The 27,611-nt window shown below is 50.1% G+C and overlaps 1 protein-coding gene across 1 annotated transcript; it reads left to right on the top strand.

The window, feature by feature from the left end:
• Positions 1-57: 57 nt before the first annotated feature.
• On the top strand, positions 58-23,165 carry MICALL2 (MICAL like 2). The gene is made up of 17 exons (XM_014252800.2): positions 58-301; positions 6,807-6,855; positions 10,374-10,515; positions 12,952-13,112; positions 13,746-13,867; positions 14,226-14,897; positions 15,095-15,264; positions 16,142-16,217; positions 16,359-16,474; positions 17,025-17,174; positions 19,883-19,938; positions 20,429-20,552; positions 21,007-21,097; positions 21,450-21,523; positions 21,816-21,930; positions 22,812-22,858; positions 22,950-23,165. The coding sequence occupies exons 1-17, from the start codon at positions 159-161 to the stop codon at positions 23,033-23,035; spliced, it is 2,394 nt and encodes a 797-aa protein (XP_014108275.2). The 5' UTR covers positions 58-158; the 3' UTR covers positions 23,036-23,165.
• The last annotated feature ends 4,446 nt before the right edge of the window (positions 23,166-27,611 follow it).

The raw sequence follows: 27,611 nt of genomic DNA, 5'->3' as shown, positions 1-27,611 counted from the left end.
CCGCCTCTTTCCCCGCCTTCCGCCGCCGCTCCGGCCGCCCCCCGCCGGCTGCTCGGCCCGGGCTGGGCACGGTGCGGTGCGGAGGGTCCCCGGCCCTGCCCGGCCCTGCCCGGCCTGCCCGGCCCCGCGGCGCAGGGCCCAGCGGCTCCCCGCGGGCCATGGCGGCCATCCAGAACCTGCAGCTGTGGTGCCGGCAGCAGTGCGAGGGCTACCGCGATGTCAGCATCACCAACATGACCACCTCGTTCCGCGACGGCCTCGCCTTCTGCGCCATCCTGCACCGACACCGTCCCGACCTCATGTGAGTACCGTGCTGGGTGTCCAGGGCCGCGCCGGGGCTGCCGGCTCGGCGGGCTGGGACCCCCGCTCGCTGCCCGGGACCTTCGCTGGGCTGCGGCCAGCCCGCCGTCCATCGAGCTGCGGACCCGTGTGCTCCATCCTCACATTGATGGGTCATCCTGCTGTCCATCGAGCTGCGGACCCCGTGTCCTCCATCCTCACATTGATGGGTCATCCTGCTGTCCGTCGAGCTGCGGACCCCGTGTCCTCCATCTTCACATTGATGGGTCATCCTGCTGTCCGTCGAGCTGCGGACCCGTGTGCTCCATCCTCACATTGATGGGTCATCCTGCTGTCCACTGAGCTGTGGATGTGCTGTGGCCATCCCACCATCCACTGAGCTGTGGATGTGCTGTGGCCATCCCACCATCCATCGAGTTGCATTGAGGTCACCGGGTTCTCCATTCACTCAAGAACCCTCTCCAGGCTGTGGCCATCCCGCCATTCATCAAGTTGTGGGTGGGCTGTGGCTGTCCTACCATCCACTGAGCTGTGGATCCTGGTCTTCCACCTTCCCTGGGCTCTTGCCCTCCCTGTGGGCACATCACCAGCAGCGTTCTGCTCACACCCACACTGAGAATCTCCAAGAGAAAAGCTCCGCTCTCCCAGCCTACGTGCTGTTTTTTTCCATTCATTTTTCCTTTTTCCCTTTTCTTCCCTCAGTAGCTGGATGATCAATGTTCTAAATGCGTCCTTTCCATTGCAAAACAAGTTCAGGCACTGATCTTTGGGGCAGCATTTCCTTCTTTGCTGTTGTGTTTGCTCTGGCTGGGCTCTCCTTGCTCAGCCCAACAGCAGTGCAGCGCTCACAAGTCGCGAGGCAAGGGCTATTTAAACAAAATGCAGTAAAAGGGCAGGGCCCCACAGTCACTGGATTCCTGCACATCCTTGTTTTACCCATCTAGAGCTCTGTCTGTGAGAGGTTAAGTGCTTTCCACGCCTTGCTGGTGCCATTACTGCTGCCCTGTGGGTTTTGAACTGACCCAGCCCAAATGTTAACATCTGGGGTGAACATGAGGGTGAATGGCTAAAGGGAGTCATAGATCCTTTTTCATAGTTGGGGTTTTTTGAGGGGTTTTTTTATTATTTTTCTTCTGGGTTTTTGAGATGAGGGGATTGAAGGGGAAGATGAACGCAAGGGAGCACTGGGAAGAGTGCCCAGGAGTATTGATTTAAGCATTAGATCTCTCCTGGTCAGATGAGCCCAGCTGGGTGATGAACAGATTGGGTGGTCTGTACTGCAGTTTTCCTCCTGTCCTATGTATCCTTCCTTTTTCTTCATGTTCCCAGGACAGCCTGCTACATGGCTTTGTATGCAGACATCCCTCTTGCAGGTGTCTTGCTTCTGGTTGAACCCAAGAGAAGAGCTCTTATTTTCTTTCCCCTGTTGTCTTGAAACTTGACAGAAACTGGAGCAGGCTCAGGCAGCGGGAGGTTAGTTCAGGAGCTCCAGGCACACTTTGTTGTCTCAGTGCTTGGGCAGTCACCGTGGTGCTGCTGTGTATGACTTCCTGACATGCTGTCATGTCCATGTGACTCCAAATATTTCCTTTCCTTCCTTTGATTCAAAGTCCTAAAAATACAAAATGCTGGGGCAGAAAGGTTGAGGTGTTCTCGTGGAGGAGCTGTGCCTGCTTCCTGCAGCTGGTCCATCCGGAGCTCGGCTGTACACAAGGACTCAGCAATGTGAGAGCTGGAATAATCCTGTTGCCCAGTTTAGTGGGTTGTTTATAATCCTTGAACTGTGCAAAAAGGGTTGTGGATAGACATCTCTTAAATAAATTTTCCTGTGCTGAAGAGGGAAGATATTCCTTGAGGCATCTCTCTGTTCCCATTCATTTTCTTTTGTGGTGGACATTCTGCCTGACTTTATTTGGGGCATCACAGAAGCTCTTTCTGACTCAGACCAGCTCAGCAAGGGCTGCCTGAAGGTTAAAGTAAGAGAAACCTTTATTTGTGACCTCCTTCATCAGTGTCAGTAATAGAGGAAAGCACCACGTGTGCCATTGACTGGACAAAGTCCTGCTGGAAGGAAATGGTGCTTTCAGGTGGTTGGTGGCCTGGGTTGCCAGGTGCCATGTGTCAGATCCTGGGACAGAATACTTGTGCAGACTCTCCATGTGTCCCTAAAAGCTTCTCTGAATGTTCCTGGTGCAGGGTACAACGGTGGAAAAGTGCAGCTGGGTGCACATGTGACTGTGAGTTCTGCTTCCCAGGGGTCCATACTGGGCTCCTGTCCTTGCTTCTGCCAAAGATCGTGGTTAAAGATTAAAAACAGACTGAAAGTAAAACTAGAAAGGGGTATTTGGTGTTTGGAGCACTTGGTGTGTTTGCAGCATAGATCACTTGCAGAACATGATTCAGTCAGTGTCAGTTTTGCAACAGTGTGCTTTCTGTCTTGGTTTACACAAATTACATTCTTGGGCTGAGTGCAGGGGATTTCTCCTGCAGGAGCCTGAAAAATTACCAGGAAAACTTCAAGCTCAAAATATGGACATAAACATGGGTTTCTCTTGTGGGGTATGTGGCTGAGAGGCCTGGCTGGTGTGGGTCTCTCCTTCCTTCCTGTTTTCTTGCTGGAAAACATATGGAAAATATGATAACTTCTCTCGAACTTAGCCGATGTTGGCTTGTGTGTTACCAGTGAACAGCGCAAGCTGTGTAAAATTAGAAATGCATTTCCCACTCACTTCCCACTCATGCAAGGATGCTCAGGGGGAGTGGAGATCCATGCTGAATTACCATGGAAATCCACTTCTTTTTTGTCCCAGATGAAGAGTGCTTCAGAGTCAGTTCCAGCTGGGCACACACGCTGTGTCAGGCAGGCTCCAGCCCATTTTCTGGGATGATTGTAGAGCATGGGGACATCTCTTGTCAGAAGCCTCATGGCAGTGTGGTAGGAGGCTGAGGTCAACACGTGGTGGTGAAGGTTGTGCAAGCTTCAGCCACGATTTTAGTGGCCTTGTCCTGATAAATGAGTTAGAAGAGGCAGGGGAGCTGTGCACACTCAGATATTAATGCCAGATGTCAAGGAAAGGTTTTCATTAAGATCTTTCTCTTCATCCAGGATTTGCTCTTTCCCAGACTGGTGTTCTGGGAATGGGCTGGTGGTAAAATCCCCCTTGGCAGCAGAGCAGCAGCGTGCTCTTTCCCCCAGCAGCATTTCCAGGTCACTGTCAGCTCAGCAGGGCAGGATGAGGTCACGCTGGCCCTGCTGGGGATGGCTTGGCTGCAGACTCTCTCCTCACTGGGGTGAGGCAGAGCCGCCTGCTTGGCTTGGTGGGTTTGTGGTTTGTGTGACAGGCGTGGGCAGGGCGAGGATGGCTCCGGGTTCATTTCTGCAGCAGTCACTTGCCAGGCAGAGCATGGCAGTGTGGAGCAGGCATTCCTGAGAGGAGGATGAGCACATGGGGGACATCTGCCTGGAATTCCCAGCCTTGTCCCACCTCCCTGGCTTTGCATCTCCAGAAAGAGCGCAGCTGAAAGGTCCCGTTCCCAGCAGGGCATGCTGGATTTGAGCCCCTATCCAAGGACTGTGAGCTGGCAAGGGGTGCCTCACTCTTTTACAGTCTGCACATCTTATTGTCTGTAGAGAAAATGGCACAAAAGTGCCAAAAAGCAGAAACTTTTTTGGTGCCATCGAGGCTCTGGGATTTTTTTTTCTCAGTCTGCTCCAAGGTCAAGTTTCCAATCAAGTTAGTGCTTGCAGCAACAGAGATTCCTCCTGTGGAAGCACATGTGCTTGCAGAGGACTGTGGCATGTTTGTGAGTGCTGGGTCTGTGCAGCTGGAGCAGGGGGTAGTCATGGAGATTTGTGAGAATGAGAAATGCTCAGCCACTTATTTGCTAAGGGAAGTGGGTTTTTTGGAGCTAAAAACTTCTCTGCTATTCCTGTGCTAGTGAACTCCACTCTGATTTGTTTCCAGCACTGGAGGCCTCTCTTGGGTCACGTTTATATTTTTCACATTTTCCAATTAATTCAGTTGCCTGTGTTTTCTCAGTGGAGAACTCCTACTTCCCTGTTTGTATTACCTTTGCTGTCTTAGGATTACATTGGTCCAGAGAGGTTTGATGTTCCAAGATAGAAGATGCACCAGCAAGATGAATTTCCAAAAGAAATATTAGATGTAAGCAGTTCACCTGACTAGCCAGGGAAAGAAAGATGCTGAGAGGTCAGGAGACTCTTGAAATGACCAAATAACCTGGTTGTTTGCACTTTCTTTTGAAGAATAGAATGGGATTTGAGACATTCACCATCAAAAGATTGGGGTTTTCAGGTCTCTGCTGCATGCCAGGGAGTGCACACACCGCCACAGCAAACAGAACTTGGTGTGGCTGAAGGCCACTGACCGACAATAAATGGTAATTCCTGTGTCTTACATGTCAGAATGACCAAGGAAGCTGGAGTTCCTCTTCGTTCTTGCAGTGTTTTGCTGCATTTCCATACTACAGAGACTATTTGGGAACAGAACCGGGAGTGAGGCAAAGAGCTGAAATCACCTCCTTCAGCTGGGTCTTAAAAAAAGCCAATTTTCTGGCCTGACTTAACCTAAGGATGGTCATATCTATTGTTTCACTGTGACTTTTTTGGCACATGATTATTTTTGTTGCTCTTTCTAATCCATTGTCTAAGGGAAGGGAAATCTTTGGGCAGGAGCACTGCTTGAAGAAAAACCTCTGCAATTCCCTTTGATTTTGCACAGGAAAGAGTCTGTGGTTTAGAGGTGGGATGTGCCTTGTCTTTACGTGCTCTTTGGGGGAGTTTAACCTCAGGCTCTTATCTGTCATTCTTTCTCTCCTTATCCCACGTAGCAATGCCAAATGTGGGAAGCAGGGAGGAGGCATAGGCTGTGGCATGGTGAGCAAGCCTGTTTAAGGTGCCTCTCTTATTTATGATGTAATGCTCTACTTTCTGTGCTGAGTAGATAAAGGACCTGGCTTGCTCCTTGCTGCTACAAGGAGTGGAAAAAGTTCCCCTGCTGCGATACAGATCGTGTGTTTCTCTCATGAATAGGTCGCTGCGAGCCAGCTTTGCCCTGGCTCTCAGAGTTACCCTGGCTCATCCCAGAGGTGAGGGATGGGCTAAGAAGGTGGGTCCACACTGGGTATAAAGGTGTTACATTCAAAAAAATGCAAAGTTGGTGCTGTTTTCTGTTTGTCAGTGAGAATTCCCTCTCAGGTATCAGCCTCTCGCTCAGCTCTGTGCCAGCAGACACAAGGATTGTAAGGTGAAACGGGGTTATCGGAAAGGCACTGACCCTGCCAACTTGCCTGGGCAGAAGGAAGCAGTGTTGGAGAGCAGGCCAGCCAGCCAGCAGCCAGTTTTGTATTCCCTGTTTAGCAAGTGCCAGTCAGTTTAAAACAAAGCTGATGATGGCTGTTTCCTAAGCAAGGGACACGCTCTGCTATGGGTGAGGGAGCACACTGTGTTGTGGCTCTGCTTCCAGTAGCACAAAGTCTCCCCTCTGCTTTCATCCCTGTCCCAGCACATCCCAGGATCTGAGTTCCCAGCACAGTGCAGAAGAAGTGGCATCTGGGTTGGACCAGCGAGAGGGAAAGCAAATCTGGGGAGAGGTGAAGAGGGAAGTGATGTCTGGGGACAGCAGAAAGGAGTTGTTGACTTTGGCTTGGATTTGTAAACAGTAATTGTCACTTCCTTTTCAGTTACTGATTATGATCACAAATCAAAAGTTACAGCCCAAGGGAAAGCAGAGTAAGATTTCTACTGGCAGCTTTGGTGTTATCAGATGCAGTATGGTGTGGGCAGAGGTTTTCCCAGGCAGATCCCTGGTGCTGGTTTTGTGGAGTTCTGCCAGAGGAAAAAAGAGGATTTGAAGCCAGAACTCATGTGCTGCCGGACCCAGGAGCTTCTGAGATCAGAGGATATGGGTGTGTTGGAGAAGCATGTGATACATGTGTGAGGGATCCAGGAGAGACCTCCTTGGAGCTGAGCTCTCTGTGTGGAAAAAACTTTCAAGTCAGGAGAAGAACATGGATGTGACTGGAAAGTACTTTTGAGGAGAGAGTGTTAATATCTGGCCAGCAGGTATTGGTGTGTCTTTTTGAGGTGGGAGAGAAGCAAAGCTTTTCTGGGGGCCAAGAAACCACCCCATGAATTAGAGGTTGCTCCTGGCTGTCTCAGCAGAACCCCTCAATTTGCCTAGGGTGTTTTTGCACCAACATGTCCTGTTCACTGACAGCTGTGGGAGTCAGCCCTGCAAAGGCAGATGTGCCAAAATTGTCTTGTGCTACCTGTGGGCAGATGTGTACCTGCTGCATATCTCTGTCCTGGGTACAGCAGGTCTGTGACTCCTGGGTGGGATCTGCCACGCTGGCCTCTCTGGAGCTGCCCAAGGGTGAGATGGGGTGCTCTGTCCCCTGAGCCACTGAGCCAAGAGGTTAGAGAGCTGGAAGTGGAGCAGCTCACTACATCACCAACCTGAGATTTTTCTCTTTCTGTATTTCAGAAACTTTGACTCCCTCAGAAAAGAAAATGTATATGAGAACAACAAGTTGGTAAGTGACTTTTAATGTTTACTTTTGGTCTAATCCGTGACCTGGCACTTTGCTCATGTGATTTAGCAACACAAAACCCTGCAAGACACAGTGTGCCCATTGTGCTGTGTTCCAATCCTTTCCCTTATTCTGCACCTTCCAGTCTTCTCCTTTGAGCAGCAATGTCCAGCCTGGCTGGCTGCCTGAGAGCACCCTTAGGCCGTTCATATTTCTTAGCTGGCCACACAGTGATGCCTGTTCCGTGTGTCCTGTGGCAGCAGGAGCTCAGGCAGAGGTGCTAGAGCTCAAAACACACACATGTTGAGTTTGTGATGCTCCTGAGGGATAGAGCAGGAGCTGGGAAGAGGCTGGTGTGAGAGGGGAAGCACAGGGAGTGTCCTCCCACTTCTGTTCCTTCCTGGTGCAGGGGATGAAGGTGGATACATCCTAAAACCTGATGCTGCCTGGACTTCAGCCTGGTATTTCTGAAGTTTCTCATGTTCTTTCCACAAAGAAAATAAAAGTTAGGCAGGCCAACCCCCTCCTGCCCTGGATTCTAGCATGGTCTCAGTGATCCAGGGAAGGATTTTCCTCTCCCTCTCTCCATCACGGGAGGAGAGGCAGCGAAATATAACTCTTCTCTTCCCTTGGCATTGCTCCACACTGTTTCATGGCTGCTTGACAGGAGCTTGGGATATGAACAAACTATGGCAGCTTACCCTTGTCTAGGCTGGAGGAGTGACACGCTCTCAGGCACTGAGCTGACTGAAGTGCTTCTTGCCTCTGGAGGAGCTGAACTTGTCCCCCCATGGCTCCTTAGCTTCTGCTCCCCTTCATCCCTGGCTGTGTCCGCAGCTCCCATGGCAGAGCCTCTGTCCCCAGGCTGGGGCTGCAGCCTGTGAGCAGTTAGTGACACTCTGGGGCTCAGCCCTGTGTGTTCCTCTCCTCAAGGGGAGATCCAGAGCATGCATTTTGCCCTGGAGGTTTGCTATTTGGCAGGAGTTGGGCCTCTTTGCCATGGAAGCATATCTTGGCTGAAGTGCTGAGGATCCCTGAGTGTTGCTCCTTGTCCAGCTGGGCTGATGGTGTCTGCTGGTGTCTGGGAAATGAGCTCTGTGAGCTGCCTCCTCTGCTTTTATTAATGAAAAGCTTCTTTGTGCTTCTCATAAAGAGTTGCTCCCCTCCTTTGTTGCAGTCTGTGTGTCCCCTCCTCCCCCTTTCTTAGCTTCTTTTATGTCCTTTGTTTTACTCTCTCTTCCTTACTCCACCTGCTGTGGGATAACTTGTCTGTGTTGTCCTTTCACTGCTGGTGTCCTGCAGCCTTGGCTGTGCTGTCCGTGGGATTGACCCTGCACCTCTCTGTGCTCCGGGGCTGTTCTCCATCCTAGCTCCTACACTTCCTTGCTCTGGCTATCCTTGGGATACAAGTGGGCTTGATCTCTCCCAGCATTATTCCTTTCCTGTTGTCCAGACCCATCTTGATGCCTTACTCATCAGAGGCTTCTCTTCAAGAGCTGTATTGTGCATGCAGAACAGCCTTGTTTGAACTGCAATTTGTCATATAAGGTCATCTGTCAAGGAAGAATGGGTCACTCCTCAAGTGCCACAAGACCAACCCCAAACCCAATAAAAATTTCAGCTGGTGGCATTTTTTTTCTAGAGCTTTCAAAAATGTAGAAAGGGAAGGAAAGTTTCTAGAGGCCTTGGAGTTGGTGCTGGTGATGGTGGTGTGGTGTAGCAGGTAGAGCCTGTGCCAGAGGGAACCTGTGCCAGGCCAGCTCAGGTGGCCTCAAGTATATCACTTTCCCATTTTGCATGGTCATGGCAGCAGTGGCACTTTCTTCCCCTGGAAAGCACTTGGAGCTGCACTAATGAAAAACATGATGCAAAAATGACACATTGGTCCTTTAAAGGCCAGCCTGGGCAGGCAGGCAGCGGAGAAGGGCAACTGGGTCCTGTTAGGTGGTGAATGTGTTGGGTCTCCAGGCAAGAGCAGTTCCCAGGAACAGGAGGATGCTGCAGGCACAGGGGACACCATGTCCTAATGCTGCTCTCTGCATTGCTCACCTGGCTCTGGCCAAATCAGGTGAGTGCACAGAGCATCCTGCTCTTTGTGGTCCCCTTGCGTGTGTTCTGTGCCCGTTGCCCTGCTGTCACCCATGGCACAGTGTGGCAGGAGGTGACATGACCTGTGTTCCCACTAAACCTCACACCAGGAATGTCCAGCAAGAAAACTTGACTGGTCAGACCAGTTGTGCAGCCAGTGCAGTGGGGAACACTCCAAAGAATATATTAAATACCAGTTTACAAGGCGGGAAAGGGCCAGGCTGGGCTGGCAGCTGGCATGACACAGCCGGTGGTAACTGGCTGAAAGCGTTTTTAATGTCAGCTCTTGTTACATTTTTACTGGGATACCCAATGGAAAAAAATGGTAATTATCTTGCTGAAAAATAGTGGCTGTTTGTTTCTTCTGAGCAGAAATGGTTGGCTTGTACACCAGCACTGTGTGTGTCCGTGCCAGAGGTCAGATGCGGAGGGGTTTAATGTATTCAAGGGTTTTTTTTAACCCTTTCCTGTGCACTTTAGCTGTAGCCTTCCTTGTGCCTCTGGTCCTGCAAGTGCTGTTTTCCTTTGCTGTATTGGCATTTCAACAGGGATGCTCCAAAGGGGGAGAAAAAGGATTTTTTCCTATAAGTTGGGAAGGAACAAGGCTGGAGATGATCCTCAGTAAAAGCCATAAACTGAGCTGAGCAAGGGTGAAGTTTGGATGTTGCAATTTTTTTTTTGTATTCTATTAAAGGCTTTTGTTCAGAGGCAAGAGAAAACAGCTTTTGCCTCCTTTACCTGCAGTTTCAAAGCACAGGACACCACAAAGAGGAATATCCACTCCAAATACATGTTAGGCAGCTTGGAAACAGTTAAACTGGAAGGGAGCTATGTATCAGGAATTCTGCATTACACCTTTTTTTCCCCCTTTCTGGTCTGGGAGATGGGGGTCCCTCCTGCAGCCCAAGATTTCCCATTTTCAGATGGAGAAGAGCAGGCAGTAGGAGGCAGGAAGCTTTAACATTTGCCCAGCACTCAGAGATGAAAGCTGCCTGCAAGCACCTAGCAGCCCACTGTTAATTGGGGAGCGCTCCAGGTTGGGCTGGGAGCCTGGAAACAAGTCTGCCAGCCTGGACTGACACATCCCCTTCTGCCAGGCCTGGCTCTCTGCAGCTGTGCACTCACACACACAGGCAGGCTGGAGGAAGAGCAAGGGAAGCCCAGGTGAGTTCCTGTGCAGTGAGCAATGGCCAGCTTGCCAGGCCAGATTTTTGGCTCCTTGCCTGGATTTCTCAAGGCAGTGGCTGGAAGCCATGACTGTTGGTTCCTACAGTGTAGGAGTTAAACTGGTGCAGATGTTCCCCAGAAGAGTGGGGCTCTCATTATTTGAGTGGGGCTGTTTGCAGTGCACTTTCTTACTTATGATGAGGAGCAGCTCTGCTGCCTGGCATGGACAAGACCCCTATATATTTATATTTTTCCCCCTTCTCCAGGCATTTCGAGTGGCAGAGGAGGAGCTGGGGATCCCAGCCTTGCTGGATGCAGAGGATATGGTTGCTCTGAAGGTACCAGACAGGCTGAGTATCCTCACCTACGTTTCCCAGTATTATAATTACTTCCATGGACGGTCTCCTAGTAAGTACCATATTCCCTGGAGGGGTGGGAAGGACCAGGGCTTAATTTCATGCTTTCCTTTGCCACCTAACAAGCTTGGAAAAGCAAAATAGACTTCACAGAGGCCTTTTTGATACCAGAACTATTTCACTGGAGGGATCTGAACTCTTTGCACACCAGCCTGCAGTTGCACCAGTGCTTTTGGAAGGGTACAGGGGCATGTCTTATCTTTGAAACTTCTGCCTTAAAATTTTAAACAGTCTAAAATTTCTTATGGTCCAGCCAGAGAGGAGCACTGAATGTTCCTCTCCATGGTCCCCACCTCATATTTCCATTCTCAAGCACCTCCACCCCTGTTCCAGTCTTTGGCACACCTGAGAGCTGATGAGACCATGGAATAGAACAAGGCTGAGCTTGTCTGTGAGGCTGTGCCAATGTGACAGCAGCAGTGGTAGGGCTTGTACAGCACAGCAGCACTGATAGAAGGAAGGGGAAGAAAATTACCACCCTAACTGACATAATTGTGATAGAAATTCTGTCAAACATAAAGCAGGCCACAGAGCTGCCAAGGCATTATATTCACATACTGGAGAGTTTAGCTGGGCTCACAGGAGCATTATTGTAGTCTTGGTTTATATTTGGCTTTAAGCTCACACAAAATGAAGTAATATGATAAACCAATTTTACAGGCTCCCCCAGAGGAAACTTTAGAAAGTGGGACATAAATGACTTAACTGGTTAAGGTGAATCTAAATGGAGAGATATGTATTGAAAATGTCCTACATCTTGGAAAGAAAGCACAATTCACTCAGAGCTGCCTTTAATGTTTAAACCCTTCCTACTTCTCCACCTCTTTACACATTTAATCATGCTTTTTCTCTCCCTCCACAACTTCTTCCCTCCCCTCTTTATTTTTTATTTCTTGTTTTAAAACCGTTCTGATTGAAATCAAACAAGTTCCATTGTGTTTGTGCCAAGTGGTGAGAGTCTGGGTCAGGTTGGGGTCTTTGTCCCCTCCCCCCTGCATCTTGTTTACCACGTCATCAAGCACAGCACATTTTTATACTCTCTAGTGTCTCACAAAACACTTTGGTTGCATTCCTGTTGCTGGGGTGAATGTGAATGTCTGAAAATGAGCCCAGCCTGGAATGTGCCCTCTGACACCAAGAAGAATCATGGAGTCACAGTCATGCCCTTCAGATGGGTTCCAGCAGGACCATGAGATAAGCAGGACACAGGAGGACAGAGAGGGTGGGCAGACAATGTTCTAGTGAGGTCATGCTTTTGTGGATGAGTAGAGTTGAAGCCACCCATCTTTGTGGTGGGCTTTGGGAATTCAGTAAATGGCACAAGTGGGAAGTGAGGGGGCAGTCTGAGCCTGAACTCTTTACTGGCTCAGCTGTCCCCTGGTCCCTGCAGCAGGAGCCCTGGGTGTTTATTTGGAGAGTTGGCTTTCTTGAGGGCAGACTGCTGGGAACTGGGCCCCCTCTCTGCTCCCTGCCCTTTCTGTGTTTACTGAGCAGGGTATAATCTCTTTTCAGATGAGTGGCCATTTAAGTGTCACTTGGAAAGTGAAGCTGTGGCTCGAATATCCCACAAGGAACACAGAGACATTCTCATTCAGAATAGGAAGTGGTGCAAGAATAATATCCCAGTGAGACGCTTGGGGTTTGTGTCTGTAAAAACTTTGCACAAAGCCTTATTTCCCAAGGAAGTTTTCCTGCACTTCCCAGGGCACAGGACACCATTGCCTGCTTGACTGAAATGTGTTGGAAATTCTCTTTTCTCCACTTGTAGTGAATTTTGAGAGGTTCTTTTTCATCTGCAAAGAAAAGAAAATTGGGCATTTTCAGGCAGCTTGTGGCAGTGGTTTCCACATCAGCCCCTCTATGGCACCTCCAAGTCTTTGCAGAATTACCCATTTTTAGTGGTCATTTCCACATTCAACAAGGCTGTTTGCTCTGTGGGAGTCCCAGCTGGGACGTGGGATGGACACTTGCAGCAGTGATTGTTCAGGCTATGTAGGAAGTCTGGAGCACAGCAACTTGAATGAATCAAACCCTCTGTGCTTCAGCCATAACACCTCTGCCTATTCCAGCAGGGCCTGTTTCAGTCAGGATCAGTTCCAGCCAAACTGTGGGCTGGAATTGAAAGCCCAAGGTCTTGTTCTCACCATCAATGGATGGCAATTTGCATTTCGTCACTTTTGCATTTTTCATGTTGAAATTCCCTGAGAAGAGAAAAATCAGCAGTTTCTGAATGATGTTACAATTCACTTGTTGCTTCTTGCCCCTCAGTTCAGTACAGAATTGCTCAAGAAGGAAGTCTGTGTCTCCTTGTGTGCTTTTCATGTTATCCATCAGGCACCTTAGGATAGCCTTACTTTGTAAATTATTCCTAAACCTATGAGTTTTCCTTATGTTTCCTTAAAAATATTCCCTTCTTCCATTCTTCCAGTTGGAGGCATGGCTGGAATCAAGCGTCCTTCCTCTGAATCTCCAGAGCAGCATCCTGGGAAGAAAACTGCTCCAGAGCCTCCTAAGCCAGTGCCACCAAAACTGCCTCCTGCCCACCCACCAGCCAGAGCTAAGCCAAAGGAAACCTCCCCAGTTACCACAGTAAGAAATGTGGGCTTGGGTATTCTTTGTACCTTAAATCTGTTCAATGAGGGAGAGAATCCTGGGCTAGTTCAAGGCTTCTGATGGTAAGGACTTAATCTTTTAAGTTTTCTGTTCACTATGAGTGATTTGATCCAGAGGTCTGATTCTGGCGTGGATTGAGGTGGGAGCCACTGGAAAAACCATCAGTCAGCCTGGATACATGTGGACAGGACGTGGTTGTCTTAGGACATGGATATTCTGTTCCTAGATATTGAAGAGGGAATTTTTTACAGGATGTCGTGTTATTTTTGGTATAAAACATTGATCCAATTACTGGATATGGTTTCAAAGCAGAGCAGGGATGAAAATGGGGTAGAAGCCCTTTCCCAACTATTTTAAATCAGAGACCTTTGCCTGTAGGCAGACAGGGCACCCAGGTCCTCTGGCTTTGTGGGAACATATTCCCCATACTATTCCAAGGGCTGTTCCACTTCTATGACTTCTGTGACAAAGGGATTAGAGGGAGAGGGGGTTTCCTGGATGTCACTTCTCTGTCCTGGCTGTGCGTGCCAAACACTCACCTTCTTGGGAGATTTGTAGCTGTGTCCAGGGCCATGGTCCTGTCTGCTCACCCATTGCTTCTCCCCACAGAAAAGGGTCCTGGCAGAGAGTGGGAATGTCCCCAGCAGCAGCTGTGGGGTCTGTGGGAAACACGTGCACCTGGTGCAGCGCTACTTGGTCGATGGGAAGCTCTATCACAGGAACTGCTTCAGGTACAGCAGCTCTTCAAGCAGGGCCACAGCCCTGGGGGTCACAGAGGGCCAGCCTGGTTCCTTTGGGACTGGAGAGAGTGGTGTGGCACATTTTTTTCAGAGTGGAGGCAACCTGGGCTTGCTCTTGACCTGTGTGAAAGGGAAACTGTCTCCACAGGTCTGTGTTGATCTACACCTTTCCTGCTTCAGGCTGTGCTATCAACAGCTCTTGTTCTGGTGCCTGAGGAATGTGCACACGGTCTGCTCACTGCCAGTGTGGTGCCTTCACCCTCTGTGGATGGTGGAGTCATGCCTGCACTCCCAGCTGTGTGTCTCCCAGCACTCTGGAGGATGTTTCCTGAGACTTTTGTATCCACAGGTGCAGGCAGTGTTGGAACTTGCTTCTTCCTGGAAGCTACAAAGCTGGGCCTGAGCCCAGTACGTTCATCTGTACCAGCCACCAGCAGCCAGACAATGTCCAGATCACTGGTCTCCACAGTACTGGGAAAAAACCTGACAGTACCCCAGCCCCTACTGCTGCTAGGGCGTTCCAGAAAGCAGCAGAACCCAAGAAACCGGAGCAGGTGTTGAAGAAACCCAGCCAGGAAGGGCTCTCTAATTCAACCAAGCCATCTGTTTCATCTTCTGGAAGCTCTGGCTTCAGAAGTGTAAATACTTCATGGGCCTCCTCAGCTGTAAATAAATCAGATGACTGCAAGGGTGCCTCGTTGGGGAATAAACCAGATCTCCATGAAGGCATCCCATCGAAGCCTCCTTGGACATCCTCCACAACAAAAACACAGCAAGCCCGAGAAAATTTTTTTCGGTCATTTGAGTCTTCCAGCAACAAATCTTCTGACACTCAAAAACAAGTCCAGTCTCCTCATGGCCTTGATAAAACTGCCCCTCCCAGAAGCACTGCTGAGGTCAGTCGAGTGAATGCTGGGAAGGATCAGGCACGTAACCATATTATACAGGCTCTGTCTGCATCAAGCACTTCTCCAAACAGGCCAGGAGGACTCTGTTCCACTGGCTCCTCAGCACCTGGCAGGTAAGCACTATTTCTCTTTCCCTTTTTACTGCTAAGATGTTCTTGGGATAATTTGGAGAAGCCCCTGTATCTTTCTTTGCTTTGTCCTGACTGCTCTTGTGGCTCAGTGTAGAGGGACACATACAAATCTTTGGAACAGAGGCAAATAGAAAGGTCCATCCTTTCAAAAAGACTCATTAAGCTGTTCTTTTTTGCAGTGGCAAGTTTTCTCCCACCAGTTCTCAGAGTCCAGCTCCAAAAACACAGTCCAGCAAAACAGGGTACACAGCACCAAAGCAGGAAAAGATTACAGACCCTGTACCCAAGAGCCAGGCTGCCAACAAACCTGTTGATTCTTTGCACAAGCCAGAGTCAAAAGGCATCAAAGGTGAGGATGAATGATTCACACAGTTTTGCCTGGACACAGCACTCCAACTTTATGCCTTCCTTTTGGACCAGTACAGCAAATATGTCCATAACTCCTGTCCTGTGTGTCTGTACCACCATGTAAGGGTTTTCTGAGCTGTGGGGCTCAACCCACCTCCATTTATCCCTGTGCAATTGCTCCCTCTAGCATGGCCAGTTCTACTGCTCTGAGGATCTCCAGGTATCTGAAGTTGTACTTGCTGTCATCAAACATTGGGATCATGGTGGCTTTCAAAGTGGCTCAGGTTTTCCCAGATGGGAGACCTTGCCAGAACTTTGGGATGATTTTTTGATAGCAGTTGCAGGTCATCCAGCCTCCTTGTCTGTTTTGAACCAAGCTTCCATCATGGTGACTTAGCAGTGGGCCAGGGGATGATATTCTGGGAGTTCCCAGTGTCTCAGGCACTTTCAGGTGGCTGGTATTTTTTGGGCCAGAAGAAGTGTCTGTTTGCAGTTTGCTGTGACTTTGTGGGGTTTTTTGTCTCTCCCTCTTCCTTCCCCAGCCTTTGGTCTCTGAGATCTGAGCTGTTTGTGTTGTATTGCTATTGAATGTGCCTGTTCACGTACTCTGTGGCTGAATTTCTGTAACTGTGTAGGTTTTCAGGTATTTGATCTGAAACAGACAAAATGCCACTGAGATTACTTACTACCTATCGTATCTGAATCTATCCATGTTAAACTTGTTGAGCTGCTGCTGGTTTGCTGCAAAAACATCATAGTACCTGCCCCAGTGCATGGCTTATCTCCTAGGGGTCTCCTGAGACTCAAATCTGGCTTGTTTCTTTTTTATTGGATGTTTTTGTTCTTGTTTATTTACCTTGCTATGTTCTTTTCTTCAGGAAGCACAAATGTTGCTGACAACAAGTCTGAGAGCCCAGAAGGGTGGAGATCTCGGTTGAAGCCTGTAGCCAACAAGTGAGTGTCTTTGGAGCTGGTGGGTTTCCCTGACAAGTGTGACCACCCCAGGGGGAGATCCACACCAGGATGTCCAGAACTTTTCCTGTGGACCATTCTGCAAGAGGGATTGTTTCCTACCTTCGTCTTTTTACTTTGCAGGGACCAAGATGGCTCTAAGAAACCTACTGATAACTCCCAGGTGGGAACAGGGAGCCCAGCACAGAAGGAGCCAAAGCCAAGCCCATTAGTTGTCCCACCAGCAAAGCAGGACTCTGGTATGAAGAATAAAAGCTTTGCCTTCATTTTGCTTATCAGGAAGGGGACAGGCATTGGTACTGCAAGGTCAATGTGAGGAATGTGTTGGTGGAGACTGTGCCTTCTTTCAGGGATCTTTGCTCTCTGCACCTGCTTTAGCCTTGTGATGCCATCATTTTGTGCCTTTGATGGGTGGCCTCCCATCCTTCCCCAAGGAAAGGACTCAGGCTCCACAGAGTTCCCTTCTTCTGCAAACAGCCAGCAAGATCTCTCTTGCATGATCATGTAATGTTGAGAAATCTTAGTGATGGCTCCCAACTGTTTTATTCTTCTCCCAAATATTTGTTTTCCCCTTACTCTGGCCTTGTAATGAGTGTTTTCTCCCTGTTTTCTTTGGGCTTATGCCCTTCATCATCATCAAGAGAGGTGGACTAGGACCAGAAATGGAGTTTGGTAGGGGCGAGTGCCAGAGACATTTGGCAATAAAAGGATTTTTATGAGTTGAGGGTTGAAATTTCTTATCCAAAACCAAATTTCTTATCCAAAACCTGTCTGTGCTTCTTAATCCAGCTTCATCTGGTGGATTCACAAAGAAGTTGTTGATTCCCAGCTCAGATCTCATCAGGAGCTGTCAAAATTCAAAGCAAGACTGGAAAGATCCTGGAGAGTCTTCCAAGAAGGAGGAAGATGGCAACCAGTTGAAAACAAACACTGCTACATGTAAGATCTCTTTTGCCTACTGAAGTCACTCTTCTGCACTGTGAGGGAACAGCCTGAGTGGTCAGTATGGGATATGTGTCCCAGAGTTTTCTGTGGCTAAGCCTGTGGCTGCTGTCATGGGGGCAGAATCTGTGTAATTAATTTTTATTAGCCAGCTTGGCCTAAGCAGGAAGCAGCAAGGCCAGAGAATTCAGTGGGAAAGGAAGAAATTGAAATAGGAATTTTTCAAGGTCACTGCCCTGTCATTCTTTAGACTTAGTGCTATGAAGAGGACCATCTCCTAATTTGGGGAACTGGGATCTAGTTGATGTCTCTGTTCCTCTTCAGTTGAGTGGCTTTAGGAAATAAAAGGAATGCAGAGAACTGTCATCCAGAGACTCCAGCTGGCACCACCCACAGGAGCAGGAGCCAAAGCTGCTGTTTCTTTGATTTTCAAAGATGTCCTGACCCGTTTGTCCCTACTCTTAATCCAGTTTCTTACTCCTGTTCCTTCAGCCACAGCTTTACTGTGCACCTCTCCTCCAATGCCCAGTTAGTTATCCTTGCTCTGACATATCCCACTGCAATGCTAAGGAAATTTTCTGGAACACACCTGATGTTTCCTGCTGTTCTGTTTGCTCAGCTTCTTCATCTCCCCTTTCCTTACCCCATCATGCTGTGTCTTACCTGTCTGGAGTAGAAGATTCCCACAGCAGGGCTCAGTCCTGCCCCTGATGTTTGTCTTGGAGCAAGCAGGATGGGTCCTGATGGCTCAATGGCCTCATGCTTTATTTTTGTCAGCTGGTTCCAGCATTGTCCTTAGCCAGCACCTTTGACAGCTACCAAACATTCAATCTCCAGTTCTGTTGTCTTTTTTAAAAGTTTGGTGTGCCTCCTTTGCCAGCTTTTTCCCAAAAAAATCCAGCTCCTCTTTCCCCAGACTCAGCCCCAGGGCTCAGCATTAGTCTCTCAGCATTAGTCTCTCCCAGGAAGTGAGCTGTTAAGATAAGGGAGGTTGGGTTTATCTTATATCTGTCTTTCTAAATGTTAATGATTGCCGTGGGGGAGGGCCATTGGGAAATTTTCCTGGCAGTCTCCCCCCACTTTTCCCCACCTGAAAGGCTGGTTCCTGTTGCTGTCACTGGGCAGGCTGTGGGTTAGGGACAGAGCTGTTGTTTCCTCTCTAGATTTTTACCTCAGCACTCAGAGAGAGCTGTGAACAGTCAGCTGCTGTTCCTGCCCTCAGTCCTGGGTTTGTGTTGAGCTGTGCATGGTGAGCATTTCTGTAGATCATTCACTTTCTTTGGTGGTAGGTGGTGGTTTCTGTTGAGAAATGAGGCTCCAGGGTTTTCCTACCAACTGTCCTACTTCCAGCTTGCTGGCAAGCAGCCAAGCCATCCTGTGTCTGCCAAGCCAGAACCTGAGGGTATCAGGGGATATCAGATCCTGAGCTGGTCACAGGGTGTCATTTTACAGGCTCTTCCCCTCCAGTGACTGTGGCCTCTCCATCAGTGGTGCAGCTTTCTGCCTTGGTTGGAGGTGCTGCAGAGGCCCCTCGGAACGAGCCCGGAGATGCAGGACTGAGCTGGGAGAGAGGTGCTGTTTAGGCAGGCAGCTCCAGGCAGGACAGGTCCCTTCTGCAGGAATCTTTAAGATAAGTGGCAGGCAGTGCACAGGCAGCAAAGCAGCAGCATCCAGGGGGAAGAGATCCCTGATGGAGGCCAGCAGTGCAGGAGCAACACAGCCACATCCAGCATCTTCTCCTTTTGCACTCCTCCTAGAAAGCACAATAGAGCAGGAGCTGGGCAACTGGAGAGCTGTCCTTGAGCTCTTCCTCAATCTCCAGAGACTCTCAGGAGCCTCCCCTAGTCTGTCTGTCCTGTATTTCTCCTTGTGTGTGCTGAGCCTGCATCGCTGTTGCCTTTGTTACAGCCGTGCTCTTTTGATAGTAGTTTTCCTTCCTTATCACATCATCCACTCACGCCTCTGTTCTCTCTCTGTGGTAATTATCCAGCCCAGCCCCTCGGGTATCCAAATACCTCACACTCTTCTGTAGTTATCCTTGCAGCACAGTTGGGCAGAGGAAGCTGAGGCACAGTGGAACAAATACACATTGCTTAAGGATTGATTTTAATAGGTGTCCAGGGCCTAAATAATGCTGTGTAGTGGGGCCTAAGGGACTTCTCACCTAGGAAGTGTTTTGTGGGAGGAATTGAACCTTAGTTTCCTGAGATCTACACTGAGGCCCCCTAGACCATCTTTGTTTCATCAGCACTTACTAATACTCCTTTGTAAAAGAGCACTAGAGGGACATATTTTAGTATGTCTTGCTGTTTCCTGTGACAGTAACCCAGTCTTTCTGTGCTATCCTTTGGAAGCTTAGTAAGGAATGGGTTTTGCCACAACAAATATCTTTGGGTTTTAACAAGATAGTGAATGACCACAGAAGTCAGTATTCTTGGGTGGAAGTTCCAAAGTCACACCTGAATTAGGTGACTGTCTACACCCTGGGGTTGAAAGCAGCAACCTGTGACCTGAGTGACAAGCCACAAGGAGTAAATCAGGCTGTGAGGATATGTCTTTTACTTTGGTCAGGCATGTGTATCATCTGTGACCTCTGTTGGGTAGGTGGGACCTGTTGTGCTCTGATGGTGTATGCACTGTCCCACACCATAAAATTATTTAAAGACTGTAACATTCTTTGTTTGATTGTTTTTTCTCCCTTCTAGTTAAACCCCCTGTACCAAAAAGCAAAGGCAAGCTTGAAGTGGTGTCCCCAACCAAGGTATGTCTGGAAACCAGGTATAAGGGGAGCAGGCTGGGGTTGTTGAATATACTTCTGGAGTGCTTGTCCAGGTATATGTAAGTTTGCCATATTGGGAGGGTTTATTTGGATACCCCAGGAAAGGGTGAAAGGCTCTGGGGCAGACACAAGGTGAAGAAGCTTCTGGTTATCTTCCATGCAGGGAGGCAATCGGAGCTGGAATGAGACAGAGCCAAACAAAACTATGGTAGACATTGCATTCCCCACAGAAGGAGGGAGAATGTCTGCAGACTGACAAGTGTGGGTGGAGTTACCACCGACAGCAGATGTGTCACAGCCTTGCAGTGGCCACCACTCTGTGCTGAGCAGCCAGCTCTGCACCTCTGCTGACTTGGCCCTCCCAGGCTGTGTCTCTGTAGTTGGCCTCCTTATGCCCTTTTAAATCTCTGTTGTGACCTCAGGCAGTCTGAGGGTTGCTGAGCTGTATTTGGTCCTACAATTTTTTTCCTAGCTGCACCCAGACTACCTCCCTGAGGAGAAAATCCAGGAGAAGGTTCGTGACATCGAGAAGCAGCTGGACGAGCTGGAATTGAAAGGAGTGGATCTGGAGAAGCAGCTGCGTGCCTGCGAGGGAGGTAAAGGAGACCTGGTGCCAGTCTGCTGTGGTGGGGAGGTGTTGGGCTCATGCCCTACCCCTAGGCACTCTTGGCTCCATTTCTAGGAGCTCAGGCTATATGTGAGACACCAGGTTGCCAGAGGTACTTGTTATACAAAGATACAGCCCAGGCAATTTTGAACCTTTTCTGGCTGCTTTTTAGCATAATTTTTGAGCAAGATCTTCTGTTAATTTGGTTGAGGATCAGAGAGTTTTGGGAGTCCTGTAGCAGAGTATCCATAAGCAGCTTCCTTGAATCCACAGGGAGTGAGTGACGTGCATCCCTTGTACCCAGGAGCTCCAAAGATTTCCTGTTTTCACTTGAGGTTGCCTGGGGCTCACATAAGTCATCCTAGGCTCCCCCTCAAAAGATGGTGTGTTTGAGCCAGGGGGCCTGAACTGATGCAGCTTCTTGGCCTTTGTCTCCTCTGTAGATGAGTCTGAGGATGCCCTTATGGTGGACTGGTTCAAACTGATCCATAAGAAACAGCTGCTGCTCCGACAGGAATCGGAGCTGATGTACAAGTGAGTACAACCACAAATTCACCTGCCTGCTTGTGCACTTCCTGTGAAGGAGAGGGAGTGTGGCAGCCCTAAAAATGATGTGCCAGTTGGTGGGATGAGAAGGGTTGAGGTGTCTCTGGGAGAACTGCCAGCATCATGATGTGTTAGCTGGTGGGCCTTTGAGCACCCAGGGTCTGTGAAGAGCGTGTGAGGAGGGAAACTTCAGAAATGTGATGGAGGAAGATTTCTCCTGACCCACCATCCCCTGCCCAGGTGGTGGGAAACACAGAGATGAGGCTTTAGCATGGCAGGAGAAAGATCCAGCCCTGGGGCATGGCAGGGCAGGACACACCACTTCTGTCATTCCTTCCAGGATGAAGCAGCAGAACCTGGAGGAGCAGCAGTGGAATATTGAGATGGAGCTGCGAAGACTTATGAGCAAACCAGGTAAGGAGTGGCCACACTGTGAGTCCTGCTAGCCCCAGGAGCAGCCTCCACTTAGTGTGCCAGCCCTGGGATGTCCTTCAGATCTGAAGGCACTGCCAGGGTTTGTGGGTGCACTGCAAGTGTCCCCTGACTGAGGCCATCCCCTGTGACATCCAACCCACCTCTGCTTTGTGAGGGGATGTAGAAGTGTGAGAACAGTAAAATTAGCCTTGCTGGAGCAGGGTGGAGGCAGGAGCCACAGTGGGGAGGTAGTGCCTGTAACTGTGAGATGGGCTTCCCTTGTCTTGTGCAGAGGAGCTGAAGACACCCAGGGAGAAGGAGCAAGAGAAGGAGCTGCTGGAGTCGTACCTAAACACAGTCAATGATCGGAATAATATTGTGGATTGCCTGGATGAGGACAGACTCAGGTGAGGGTGCTCAGATGGTGGGAAATGAGCCAACACTACTGTATTTCCACTGCTGCCCAGACTGTAGGGCTGGATGAGTGGCTGTAGTCCAGACTCCTGCTCCATGAGAGGTGGGTGGTCACCTGTCATCAGCCATCTTGTCCTAAATGCTGCTGTCTTTGCATTCTTGGCAGCTGTTGGAAAGAGATCAGGACCACAGCCCTGTTCTCTCTCAAGCTAAAGCTGCTGTGAGGGCTGTGAAAATGTGGGATGCGGGGGAAGAGAGGGAGAGGCTGGAGGCAGTGTGGGAGATGCAGGAGGAATCTGGGAACACAAAGTCAGCAATGTGCTGGTCTGCTGCAGCAAGTGAAAGAGCAACTGTAGCCAAGAACTGTATCCTCCCACGTTCAAAGGAAGACTGCTGTGTCAAGTAGCTGGATTTGTGCCTCCTGATGCTGAGAACAGCCTCCATTTCTTGACCTCAGAGCACCAGCTCCTGCTTGTGGATTCTGGTACTGGCCAGGACAAGGGGGTGATAGCAGTGTGCTTGTCCCTGATGGCAGTGAGAACCTCTGCAGCGCTACTGTGTCTCAACTTCATTCATCTCCTCGGGTGTGGTGGTGTCTTTGCACTCCATGAACTCAGATGATTCATCACCCAGCTGTGAGAAAATCTGGAAATCCCCTCACAGGCCCTTGCTTTCAAGGGAACCAGAAGGAATTTGCTAATGTCTAAGACTCTAACTCTTGGGTTGTTTTTTTTCCTGTAGCCTTCTCAGGGTTTGCTGTGGAGGTTGGTAATTTCTTACTGAGGAATATGAGCAGTATTTGCATGGGCTTTGTTATCTACCAGATTGTCATGAACACAGCACAGTTTTCTAATACTGTGCTGTTCCATTACAGAGAGAAAGAGGAAGACCAGATGTTGGCAGACATGATACAGAGGCTGGGTAAGGGCCCTTTCTCCTCTTGCAGAGCAGCACTGGGGCTCTCTGGGGCTGTGGGTCTCAACCTGCTCTGTGTCTGCTCCCTCTCCTGCAGATGGATCTCTTGAGAGCCAGGAGCCAGAGAGGAAGAAGAACAAGTTCCGCTTATCCAAAATATGGAAGCAGAAAAAACAAGAGTAAAGCTCAGGAGCTTGATGTTCCTTTTCCCAGTAGCCCAGAGAGAACCATCAAAGGTGTGGTCCTTCCTCAGTGCTGCTTTCTTGGAGCTGAGCAGGACTGTGGGAGGCCCCAAGAGGCCCATCTAAGGTGTGGTCCTTCCTGAGTGCTGCTTTCCTGGAGCTCCTGAACTGTGAGGGGCTCCTCTACTCCCTGATGTTTGACTGGAGGTTTGCTGACCAAAGAGACAGTGTGAATCCCCTCTGGCCTTTCCCAGCACATGGGCTTCTAAGAGTTTTCCTTCTTTGGCTCTGGGTCAGAGCTGCTTCAGCCTGGTTGCCAGTTCAGGAGGGCAGGGCTCAGTTTGCCCACCCAGTGCTGGGGTCAGTACAGTCCTGAATGCAGGAGCACGGCCCTGCATGGCACCTCACTGTGCCATACCTGTCACCAGGGCTGCACCCAGGACACTGCACTGGGCTGTGGATGCTGTCCTTGCCTCCCTCCCTCTCTGCTTGTGCTGTGGCTCTTTGGCCAGGGTCAGAGATGCAGAGAGGGAGATGCTACAGGGCAAGAGAGGTTGATGGTTTCCCTCTTATCACACCAGTGCAAGCTGTAGGCTCCATGTCTGGGGGAAGCAGAGAGCAGAACCATCTCTGTGTCTGTGGTGTGGGATGTTCTCGACCCACAGCAGTTTCAGCAATAGTGATTTGTTTCCAGACCTCTTTTGGAAGTTGCTGTAGGCTGATTTCTCAAAGCCATGAGAGGCTGCTCACTGCTTCATTCCCTCTGTGGGGGAGATTTGTAGCCTCCTTATTTCTCTGACTGCTCAGTGAAGCAGCATTCTCGTTGTCTGTGGCCTATCCTGATGAAAATGAACAGAAGTATTATTTTAATAACGTGGTGCTAAGTGGAAGCACAAGGGAATTAATGGGTTTGACTCACCCCTGAGTCTTCTGCACGGGAGCAATATTTCAGCTCCTGTGCTCCATCCCTGGACAGTGCCCTCAACGGGTGTTGTGGGTCACCTTGGTGAGACCAAGAGCATAGGAGCAGGTTCTGGGCTGTTGCAGGAGGCCTTTCCACTGTTCCTCAGTCCAGTGTCTGCAGCCAGAGCGTGCCCTGAGTGTACCCTCTCTTCCCAGTCAGCCTGGGGAGCAGCGATGGAGGCAGCCATGGAAAGAGCAGATTAATTCATGATGCCTCCGGTCTGTGTGGACCTCCTCCCTCCACGCCAGGTCCTCGAGGTTTCTCGGGTCCTTTTGGGCAGCAGGAGCAGGGGTTTTGCTGGAGGAGGTTTGGTCCCGCTGTGCCGGCGGCAGAGCCCAGGCGATGCGTCCCTTTCCCACGAGGTGGCAGTGGGACTCTCCAGCCCGGGCAGGGATGCGCTCGGGGTGGGACCCAGTGCCCCAGGGGCTTCCTGCAGCCCACGGGGGGACCGTGTGGGGGGGATACCCCGTACCTGCATATGCTTTTGCCCAATAAAGAATTACTGGAGCAAATCTCAGCATCCCGGTGTGATTTGGGGATACTGGGGATATGGTGTCCTGGTCACTGTGAGCACTGATACTCCCTCCCTGGAGCTTGGTGTAGCTGTGATGGAGCCACCCTTGCCCAGAGCCTGCAGGGCAGCTGCACGTCCTGGGGGAGCAGAGGCACCAAGGGGTTTTTCACTGGCTTTGTTTAGGTGTCAAACGCACCTCTGCTCTCAGGTAAATACAATTTCCCCCTTGCTGCTTTAGCATCACACATGTCCCAAAGCCTGTGGGGTCCCAGCCTGGCCTACAGATGTGAGAGGAACAAGAGGCAGAGCTTGTTCTGCCAGAGCTGAACCGTGGCATTGGTGACCCGAGTGGCAGGACCGCGGTGTCACCGGGTTCTGTGCCGCCACACTCTGCTCCATGCTGGCCTGTGCTCACCCAGAGGGTGACAGACAGACTGGTTTGTGGGGACATGCTGGCCACAGGGGCTGGCATGCTGTGCCTTGCCATCCTGGTTCGCATGTCAGGAAGCTCTGTCTTTTCTGGGGCTGTGTGTAAATATGATGGGAGGGAGGAGGGCTCCTCTTCCAGGCCTGGGCAATAGCAGCAAATCCCCAGAACTAAACCTGCCTTTGTGGGCTGCCAGCTGAGAGGAAGGGAGCTGAAACCATCTCTGCTGAAGAAGAGAAATACCTTTCCCGATGAGCTATCCCAGGCTGTCATTACTGCTGGGCTTTCATCTTTTTCAGGGTCTGATTCTCCAGCCTCAAGAAGTTTAGTCTGCATGGATTTGGAGGATGGTGGCAGCATCATCCAAACTCATCCAATCCTTCCCTCTCCAGCCTTCACCCACCTTGAAAACAGGCAGGAACTGGACCTCTGCAGAAATGTGATAACAAAGTGCTTAAATGGCAGCCCCAGGGCCCTGTGGTGGCAATGGTTGGACCTGCTGTAGGGTTTGCTTTTGTGAGGAGGCCAGGCTGCTGCCACATAGGAGGCAGGGGTACACCTGCTAGCTACATGTTCCAAGAACAGGTTTTGAAGGGAAAACTGCTCCTTCTCCCATCTGGAGTCAGTTTGAGATAGTAGCCATGGTCTAGGGGATATGAGGTTCACCTGGAAAACTGTGGGTTTAGGTTTAAGTGGTCTCTAGAGAGAAAAATACTGAGAGTGGGAGGGGAGACAGAACCCATCCTGCCTCACCATGCTGCTGGTGTGAGGCTGACTGCAAGACTAACCTCAGTTATTTCTACACCAAAGATGGGAGGGTAAATAGTGAGGTAGTGATCCAAACACATCCTACTCAGAGTCCCAAACTCTTGTCTGTATCGATGGAATGCTGTCTGGCTGTGGCCAGGCTATACCAAAGCTCTGTACAGCTTGTCCCACAGCTCCTGCACACCCTGACAAATGCTGATGGTGGCCATGAGAACAACCTGGCTCGTTCCCCCTTCCTCTGCCTTGAATTTGGGACTCATAGGATTTGCAATTCCACCATTCTCCTAATCCAATGCTTGAAACGAGCCCTAGAAGAACTAAGCCGTTGGCTAAGGTGGAGAAAGGGAATGGCTTTTCTCCAGCTGGCTGCTTCTAGCTGAGCTGATTCCCCTGCCTGACCCCTGTTTGCTCTCCTGGCACAAGCAGCTTTGCTCACCCCGTGGAAGTGCTCCAGAAGGCAAAGCGAGAGGATTTGGCCTTCGGACTGAGCAGGAAGGGAGGCATTGGGAAACCAGCTCTCGACTGCCTCTCCGCAGTGGACAGTCCTGAGTAATTAGGCAGTCCAGGCACCCTCCTATAACTGAATGGGAATCAAATTCCTCTCCCTTCTCCATGAGAAAGGGCTGTTTGTGCTCTGCTCCAGCCCCACCAGACGCCAAGCCCCGAGGTCAGGCTGGCAGGGGGTTGACAGATACATTGCTGTGTGCATGTGGGTGTCTGCATTTCAGTGATGACTGAGAGCTTAATTACTCTTGTAGATCAGCTGCTCCACTTCCAAAATGGTTTGAAGGGGGCTGAGCTTCTTGCTCATTTCCTGATGGCCTCCAGTGGGGTTCGTGGCCTCACTGGCTCCTGGATAGCTGGAGTGCCACCACTGCTTTCTTTGTAGCTGAAGAGGAGTGTGGGGGCTGCGCAGGGCCTGGGGCTGCACCCCTCAGCCTCTGCCATTTAGGAGGCTCTTGGGGATTCTTCTGCAGGTTTGGGGTGATGGGGAAGCTGCTGTTGGCTCTGTCACTTCCAGACTTGCAGATGAAGCTGTGATTAGGCTCTGTGTGTGTGTGTGTGTGTGTGTGTGTGTGTGTGTCTCTCTTCTGCTGTTTTCCTTAATTACAATCTCCGAGGTAATTTCTGACGCATCATTAACAGTTCTGAGTAAACAAGGGGAATTCTCCAAATTATTTGCCATGAGCACAAAGGGAAATCGACTTTCATCGTCTCCCTCTTCATCCAAGTAGGAAGCTGATCTGCAGCGAGCGTGGGGAAGAAGAGTCTAAGAGTCTGCCCTCTGATGCTTTTTGAGTCTATTTGAGACAGAGCAGCAACACATCCAGCTTTTCCAGCTGGCTGAGGCCAAATCTGCCCACAGCTTTTTGTCCCCACTGCTGAGCAAAGTGGCTGGAACTCATCATCATTACAGTTGTACGTGCAAAGTGCTTCTTGCCCATGAGAGCTTTGGGTGCTGCCTTTGAGTGTTCACCTCTGGTTTCCAGTTGGATGAATCGTAACAGGAACTGCTCAGGAGATGGGACAGTCCAAAAGCATCCTCAAGGCTGTGAGACAAGGCTGTGTCTCAGCTTGGAAGGTAACACCCTGGTCGTGGCTGTTGGGTTGAAGGGTAATACCTGAGACCAGTGTGGATTTAATGGTGGAAAGAAGGAACACTGATACGGAGAGAGTGCAGGGTTGGGAAGGGAGGGAAGGGAGGAGCACTGACAAAGGATAACTTGGAGCCTGGGAAACTAGGTCTGGTCCAGAGCAAGAACTTTCATGGATGCTGGTGTGCCCTGTGAGAGCCACAAACACACTTGGCAGCTGGGGTGGGAGAAGGCTGAAGCCACTGCTTAGCTGGGGGTCCGTGGGAGAGCATTCCAACCTAGTGCAGGGCTCAGGGCTCATTAGAGGGG

This window comes from Pseudopodoces humilis, chromosome 18 (genome assembly GCF_049639895.1).
Source record: "Pseudopodoces humilis isolate 2021_Gansu_Grassland_sample_001 chromosome 18, ASM4963989v1, whole genome shotgun sequence".
Taxonomy (NCBI): Eukaryota; Metazoa; Chordata; class Aves; order Passeriformes; family Paridae; genus Pseudopodoces; species Pseudopodoces humilis.
This window is presented reverse-complemented; position numbering and strand designations above follow the sequence as displayed.